At 54.8% G+C, this 8,393-nt stretch overlaps 1 protein-coding gene across 1 annotated transcript in view; it reads left to right on the forward strand.

The window, feature by feature from the left end:
* Positions 1–43: 43 nt before the first annotated feature.
* Positions 44–8,393, forward strand: part of LOC104462055 (sarcoplasmic/endoplasmic reticulum calcium ATPase 3-like) — an 8,676-nt gene continuing 326 nt past the window's right edge. The window contains exons 1-4 of the mRNA XM_010073846.1: positions 44–187; positions 818–951; positions 1,395–1,512; positions 2,155–2,272. Of these exons, the coding sequence (XP_010072148.1) occupies positions 44–187; positions 818–951; positions 1,395–1,512; positions 2,155–2,272 (514 nt within the window). The remainder of the gene's footprint in view (positions 188–817; positions 952–1,394; positions 1,513–2,154; positions 2,273–8,393) is intronic.

Genomic DNA, 8,393 nt, shown 5'->3' on the forward strand with positions numbered 1-8,393 from the left:
CCCCCACCGGCACCGGTGGGCAGAGGACAGGCCATGGGGTGCCATGGGGTGGGGGGCTCCTTGCCGGGTGCTGGGGGTAAGGGTGTCTCTCTTGGCCGCAGTGTACGTGGGACTGGCCACGGTGGGCGCAGCGACCTGGTGGTTCCTGTACGACGCTGAGGGACCGCAGGTCTCCTTCCATCAGCTGGTGAGTCAGGAGGGGAACGGGCCGATGTGTTGAGCAGATGGGTGAGGGCATGGATCAGGCATGGATTCAGGCGTTGGGGTCTTTCCTCTACCTTTCTTCTGTGGTTGTTGGTATTCCCAGATTCCTGGTGGAGAAGACCATAATTTAAAATAAAAGCAAATTCTCTCCCTCAGACTCATGTTTCTAGCCTTGCTTCTGCCAGCAACCACCATGGCAGGGAAAACTTCATCCAAAGGAGCTGGAAGTAGCTCCTGCACCTGATCCCACATTGAAAGTGATCAACTTTTACATTACTGTAGGTCCAAACAAGGTGGTGGGAAGGTGGGTGCCATCGCACCCCAATGTCACGTGCAATGGAAGATGTATTTTTGATGGAGACGTGTGTGTGCCCAAACACTTTATTAACTGCACGTGAACATCTCTAAGCCACTGTCCAGCCCCAAGTGCAGCAGACACTGGGTGACTTTACACAGTTTTATCAATTGCTCTGAACTGCAGGGTATTTAACAGCAACCCTAATAATCAAGGTTCACCACGTGCCCCCAACCAGTCGACCTCTTCCTCCTCTTTCCTGCCTTTCCTACACTGCTGCTCTGCCATGTATTTATCAGCGGTTTCCTGTGCTGACAGAGGAACTTCATGAGGTGCACCAAGGACAACCCCATCTTTGAAGGCATCGACTGCGAGATCTTCGAGTCCCGATACCCAACCACAATGGCTCTGTCCGTGCTGGTGACAATTGAAATGTGCAACGCTCTGAACAGGTAGGGTGGCTGCAGGATTGCTCTGTACGCTCTGTGCATGACCGATTTGGGGTAGCATCTCCTTGAGCATCTCTTGGTGGGCTGAGGGCTTTGCTTTGACTCAGGAGAGCCATTCGGAGCATCCTCACAGGGGACCACTGGGTTTGCTGTAAATAAATTCCTCCAAGGCAGTGTGCTGCTGTCGATAGTGGTGGAGGGAGAACTAGATCCTTGTCTGTTAGTCGTTTGGCCCTGTTAACGACAGGTCCTAATCCATGCATGGCTGGTTGTGTTGAGATGGATGTCCAGATCCCAATCGCACCAAAGCCTGAAGCTGAACAGTCTGGAAGAGAAGGGCTAGAGCGCATGGCCCTGCACCTAGGAGAGGAGTGGGAACCCCCAGCTTGGGCAGGTGCAGGGAGCAGGAGGTTACCATGGCTGAAGCTGTCCCCTTGCTTTCGCAGTGTCTCTGAGAACCAGTCGCTGCTGCGGATGCCACCATGGCTCAACATCTGGCTGCTGGGGGCCATCGTCGTGTCCATGGCTCTGCACTTCCTCATCCTCTACGTCAAGCCCATGCCTGTGAGTGCCCTCTGCCACCTCCTCCTGTGGGTGAGGACATCCCCGGAGCAACCTTTGGGTCTGGAAGCTTCTGGGATGGTTGTCCCCAGCATGTGCCCTCAGGACCATGTGCCATGACTCAAACCAACGTGGGGACCAGGAGCCACTTTCCCCTGATGAGCCTTTACCTAAGTCAGAAGCTCTCGTTATAGGCAACATAAAGGGGTGTAGATGTCTCCAGAAGGTAGGTTAGCCCCTTTTGGAGGCATCACCTCCCTTTGCAGTCCAATGCTGGTGATGCCTCGGTTGATGCCTAAGGATGCTTAGGATGAAGCATGTCGCTGTGCCCAGGAGGTTACATTGTCCCTTGTCACCTGCTAAGTGCCTGTGAGCACATGAACATCCAGTCCTAGCTTGTGCCTCACTTTCCCCTCTGCAGGAGAGGCGAAGGACATTATTTTTCATTCATCTTGGCCAAGAGCCACCTTGGGATCATCACAGACCTTGAAGAAATCCAGCTCTTTGGGCTGTCTGGATCCTCCCTCTGTACCTGGGGTGACCCTTTCTCAACCTGTGCCACACAACAATCCATCCTTTAAAACAAACACAAAAACCATCCCACCTCCTTCCCTACTGACATGTCCAATCCTTTCTGCCTTGCAGCTCATCTTCCAGGTGACTCCGCTGAGCTGGCCGCAGTGGGTGGTTGTGATGAAAATCTCCCTGCCCGTTATCCTGCTGGACGAAGGACTCAAGTACCTTTCCCGCAACCACCTGGATGGTGAGCGTGGGCTGCGCCACACCGGGTTATGTTTGCTCCATGACGCTTTGCTTGGGCTTGGCGGTGGCTTCGGGGACACCTCGCTCACCTCCTCTGCTTGCGTGGTGTCTGCACCTGCATCTTCATCCACCTTTGCTGTGACAAAGGGACTTTTTCTCCTCCCCCCTTCCTTCCCGGGTGCCACGCCGGACAGAGCAGTTGGTACTTAACGTCTGCTTGAAATACTCCCTGAGGAGCTGGAGCACTCAATAAATCTGCCACGTGTGTTCATCCAGCTGCTCGTGAACCCCTGGGAGCTGGATCCCTTCTCTTATAAAGCAAAACAGGTCAGACACTGGTTTGTAACACAAATCCTTTATTTTTTTCCCCTTGATTTTCCACTCCTCTATGGCCATCCTCATCTTGTACTCGCTGCCTCTATTTTAAGACCAAATGAGAGCTGAATGTGTTAGAAACTGGTTTTAATGGGGTTGCCCTTGGCCGGCACCTCTCAGGATCCATCCCGTGGCACACGCGGAGGAGAAGCAGTTCCTGTGACACCCGGGCAGCGGTTCCCGTGTGCTCCTGGGCTGCCTGCTGTAAATCACAGCTTGGTTTTAGGCAGCCCTCCAAAGAGGTGATATCATCTTTTCTTCCGTTTCTTGCAAAAGATGTTGCTGTGGGTGATATCTTGCAGGTTTTCCTGGCAGCGGGGCCACGGCTGCTGAGCAGTGCTGTGCCCACCATGGGGCTGGCCCCTCTCCAGGAAAACAGATTTGATTCATTTTTTAGGGTGTGTTTGCCCCAACTGCAGGGAGAAGAAGAGCAGGAGACACCATCCTTGCCTGAGGAAGGTGTGGTGGCCCTTGGGGGACAGATGGGCAACCTGAGTGGGGACAGGGTGTCATTTCACAGCATCCTCTTGCTCAAACCCTTTTTCCCCCCTTAGGCAACCAGCATCCTAGCAAACCCCTCCCTTACCTTCACCCTTGAATAATGACTCGGGAAAACTGCAAAGCCACTCTTGCCTTTTGGGGTTGGAGGCAGGTCTGTCCAGCCCTGGCAGGGAGGGATTCGGGGCATCGTAACAGCCCTGGTTGGCTTCTTATGGAGCAGAACCATGAAAAAAGCTGGAAATACGGGATGGGAAGTTATTGCAAGCAGTAAATGAGCACAAACTGGTGGTGCTCCCCATTGCCAGCTCCCAGTTTGCTGGAGGTGCTCCCGTCAGTTTTCCTTTCTGTGGCGAGCTGATGCACAACCACAGCAAAGCCTCCACTGGGAAACAGAGGTGCTGGGGCTCCTGTTTTTAGGGAGCAGCAAGAAATTGCTTCTAGCTGATTTTTATTTAATTGTTGCATCTCTCAACAGACTGATCGATAGGTGCTTTCCATCACCGGGGCTTGTTTGAACATGGTGCGGCACTGGGCTGGGGCATAGGAGAGCTGGTTGAATTCCTGGCTGTTGCATCCCGTGCATGCCCTCCGTCTTCACTTCACCATCTGTGATCTGGGGATGATTCTTTCTTTCACCCACACTTTTCATTTCTCTAGAAAAACTCAGCCCTGTTGGAGGAAGGGCTTTTCTTCGGCTCTGCCAGCACGGCTCCGAGCACAGTGGGGTTTCTGGCAGGCGTTTGATCCTTTCGAGTCCCACGGTCACGGTGCTGCTGATGCTCATGGGTGACTCTGTGTCTCATCCAGCAGGGTTTCCATGCAGCTATTCCATCACAGCTACCAGGCAAAATCACGCTTAAATCGTCGTGTTTGAAATAAATAATTGAAATCCTGCATCTTCCTAATTCCTTTGGGCTTTGAAAAGCAAACAAACAAACCTCAAAAAGCCACTTTTTTTTGGTATTGTGATTTTTTTTACCAGGCATTCTCAGGACAGTAAGACACACGTGGAGCGGGGAGGACCAGTTGAAAACCTGCCGGACTCCAGAGCAAGGGTTGGATTTCTTACATGTCTCCTCCTTGAATGCCGTACTCCTGCGCTTCCTCCAAAGCCTTGCTCATGTGTGCTGGGGACCTGCTTGGGCCATAGCTGGGGGAATGTGGCTTGGAAAAATCAGCTGATAGTGGAGCCCAGGGACCCCATTCCCAGACAGGGTCTCCTTTCCCACACTGGCCTCTGTGTTTTGCTTTCAAATAAGGTCTAAAAAGCCAGTGAAGCAGCCGTTTGCATGGCAGTTTTGGCCAGGGGGGGCCAGGCTACCTGTTGGTCTCTGCAACGCAATGCTTGGGGATGGTCTCCAGCGTTGGGACCTTTTGAAGCCACAATCTGAGGGTTGGCCAAGGGTGCTGAGTTGAGGGATGCAAATGTCTAGCTGTGAGTTCTGCTGGTTCAGGTTTTGCATGGAAAACGTTCTCCTTTGATCAGTCGTGTTTCCATTACGCTGGATTTTCCTTCTCCTTGAAGCGGCAGAAAGCTGAAACTCTTCAGTTTTCTCTGTGGTCGCAGTGTTTGACATTCGTCCCCCCATCACCCCGGTCACTTCCATCCCCTCCTCCTGCATGCCGTGCATGTATTGCTGCCTCCATCCCCCCCGGCCCCTCTGAGCTTTCTGCTGTCTCAGTTTTGGGAGGCAACGTGTCTGCAAGCGAAAGTGCGTGGCTGAGCTCGGTTGGCTTGGTGCGACCTGCAGATGTTCTGCTCAGGAATGTGGAGATGTTCTCCAAGACCCTTTCAGGTGTCCATCACCCAGACACACACTGGCAGCCTTGCAAGGGCTGCCCACCCTCAAGGACCTCTCGCCCTCGTATTTAATATTTGTCATTCTCTATGCACTTAAGCGTATTGCTTTCTGAGCCCCATGGCATGCAAGAGGAAGGTTTCCAAGCATCTGTTCCAAGACCTTTGCAGAAGTCTTTTCTGAGTGATTCTCCAAAGGTACAAAGTGCAGACGGGACACTGAGATAACCCCAGTGCTCGTGCCCCTCCATGTGCCGTTAGCCTGCTGCCGTGGCCGCCCCACTCCCCTCCTGCCTTCCCACACCAGCCCTCCCCTCCTCATCCTCACCACCTGGAAGCAAACCCATCTCAGATGTCAGTGTTACCGCCATGGTGGTGTCACTTGTTTTCAGCCCTGCCTGGCTGCTGTGGTGAAAGCAGGGGCAAGTCAAGCAACGGGTGGTTTCTGCAATGCAGCCACGCAACCGCCCCGACAGCAGCAGCGTCGCTGCACAGCAGAAGTGGCGATGGGCAAGAATCGTCTTGGCGTGTTTTGTGGCAGATGAACATTCAGCTGTGGATGCCCCATCCCTGGAGGGGTTCAAGGCCAGGCTGGATGAGGCTTTGGGCAACCTGGGCTAGTGGGAGGTGTCCCTGCCCATGGCAGGGGGTGGCACTGGGTGGGCTTTAAGGTCCTTTCCAACCCAAACCATCCTGTGATTCTATGATTTATGCAGCCATTTGGCCTCACACTCGGTGAGGACGGCAACCCCGGGAGATTTTGCAGGAGCTGCAGGGTGGTGGTCGCACTGCTGTGTTCCTGTCCCCAGCAGGTACCGGTCCCCTCCCGGCAGGCAGCACAGTGACCCGCAGCCTCCTGCTGCCGCAGCTGATGCGCAGGTGACGTTGCACCCTTGGGTGAGCATCTCCACTGCAGAGTGCGATTTGGCCACTTCTCTGCAAAGTCAGCATCAGCTTTATGCTTTAACATCCTCCCAGAGGAGAGCAGCTGGCAGAGATGACTGTGTGGTGACTGGCATGTCACGCTCCCTGCCAGGGCTCTGCATCACTCCAAGACAGCCCAAGATCTGCAGGGACCAAAATCTCTGTGTCCCATCACAAAAAAAAACCCAAAACCCTGCAGTGTGTAGTGAAAGGGACCTGCTCACCCTTATCTCCCCTGTGCACCCACACCTGGGGACGAGGGCAGCCCCCAAACCCCGCCCCGGGAGCACGGGGGGCTGCTGCAGCTGCCTGCTTGCCCTGCGGAGGAGGCAGGCGTCCCTCTCCCCGGCGCGATAGAGAGCCGGGAGCGAGCGGCCGTGGCTGCCCTTGTAGGGTAATCTCTGCGCGGAGCTACCTTGGCTGGGCGCTGGAGGAATGCATCCCCATGGGCCAAGTCGTTTGCTTGAGCTATGGGATGCTCTGAAGGCAAGCGATGCTTCACCTTTCGGGGCTGGAATCTCTCCAGATGGGGTTTTACAGCTCTGCTGCCTTGCTTTTTGTTGTTTTTTTTTTTTTATTTCCCCCTCTCTGCTGTTTGATTTGTGTGTGTGCATGTGCTGTGCTTTAGAAATGGAAGAGCAGAGGGAGGATCGCGGTGCTCCTGTCCTGGTATTGCAAAGGGATGGGAAGAGAATTCCCATTTGGTTTTCTCCCAGGGCCGGTGTCTCAGCGGGAGCTCGGGGTGCCCTGGGGCAATGGGGGATGTACAGGTTTTCAGAGCTACAAGGGCTGCAGCATTTCCCTCGGTGGAGGGAGTGATTCGGGCCAGCGGCTGGAGCCTGCACCCTTCTAGCATCAGCTTTTACAGGAACCTGTTAAGAAGAAAGTCAAAAGCAATAAGGAAAAACCTCCCGCAGAGCCTGGGCTGTCCTGGTGGAGAGCAGATCTTGCAGGAGATGAGCTCACGTTGTTCGGTTGCAGGTTTGCAAGAGCTGAAGGGCTGCGACGCTCCTGAGAAATGTGGTACGAGGCAGGATCCGGATGGATTGTGACCACCCATCATTCCTGCAGCCAGGTCCCCGCATCCCCCCTGCTCCCATCACCGGTGTGTGGAGAGGAGAGCCAGGCGCCGGGCGTTCGGGGACCTGCATCCTCCTAAAACCCCCGTGGGTGCCGGACCCCAGGCTGTCTGCACTTCTCATGGGAACACCCGACTGTGCTGGGGGCGGGGGTTTTCGAGGAACGTTTTGGAGAGCATCCCTGTGGTTAAACACTCGCTGTCATCACTGCAGCCATGTCACCTTCCTGTCCCTGCGGCCACCCCCCGTTTGCACAACCACCGAGTGAAGCGTGAAGCGTTTCAGGGAAGCGCTGTGGCTGGCAAGTAACCGCCAGCACGTTACCCGATGGGAACTGTTTAGCTGCCAGAGCTGCTGAAGAGACACCCCTGCAACACAGAGGAGCTGAACTGTGGTGGGATTTAATGCAGCGTGGCTGCCCGCATCCCTGCTTCGCTCTGAAGCCCGCGGTGCGGAGGCTGTCCAGAGGGATGCTGCTGTTGCAGCAGTCAATTTTATCTCCAGACACAAGGGCTGGGCTCTGGAAAGAAATTTTGGCAGAAGTTGCAAAACAATTTGTTGGGGTTTTTTCCTCCCTCTCTCCCTTGTGATTTATTAATTCCCCTGGTCAGCAGCAGGGCTGGCAGCGGGTGCAGAGCCTCGCTGGTAACTCCAGGCAAGACCCCATTTATCAAGAGCCCAGCAACAGCGAGATGGGTTTGGTGATGTGTGCAGCGATGAAAGATAGAGAAATATGGTCAAAAGATTCACGATAAGTGATTTTTCTAACTCTTCTCAGAAAGTGCTGCTTTGTGGGTGGTTTTTTTAAGAAAAACCCAATCTGTTCTGGGCAGACCGAGCTGGCAGCAGGTCTCTCGAGCAGCTGCTGCCTGGGGGGGGCCTGGGTACGCTGCTGTTGACTCCCTGAAAACTGGGGATGGAGTTGGTGTGAGCCAAGCTCCAGCAGAGGTTTCAAGGCTGCTCACACCGGGTTCAAGCTGAACACTGCAGCTTTCCTACTGCCACGTGTTCTCTGTTACCTTCCATCCCACTCCATCGTCAGTGGGGTGGGGAGGAGGGAGGAGGCTGCAACAGCGGCTGCGATGCCTAGGTTGGTCCTTGCTGCTTGTCCCGGAGGTATATATGGATGTAAACATACACATATAGTGTGTGTGGTGTGGAGCAGTACCCATCCATCCGGCTGCGACGGGGAGGGGGCTTTGGGCCGTGGGATGCAGTGACCTTCCTCCTCTCAGCTCCGCCGCCTTTCCCTGGGTGGTCCTCAATGCTCTCATTAGGAGCAATAACGAGGGATCGCTGCCTGCTTGACTTGCCGCTGTTCCTGCCTGCGTGGCTCCGACTCTTCCCTTGTCCTGCCTCCTGCGGGCTGAGCCTGCCGAGCCCTTCCTCGCTCGGGGACCAGCGTCCTCCTCCTCCTCGTGCAGCCGGAGCTGCTGCGGCCACAG

Source organism: Pterocles gutturalis, unplaced genomic scaffold, assembly GCF_000699245.1.
Source record: "Pterocles gutturalis isolate BGI_N339 unplaced genomic scaffold, ASM69924v1 scaffold43482, whole genome shotgun sequence".
NCBI classification, from domain to species: domain Eukaryota; kingdom Metazoa; phylum Chordata; class Aves; order Pterocliformes; family Pteroclidae; genus Pterocles; species Pterocles gutturalis.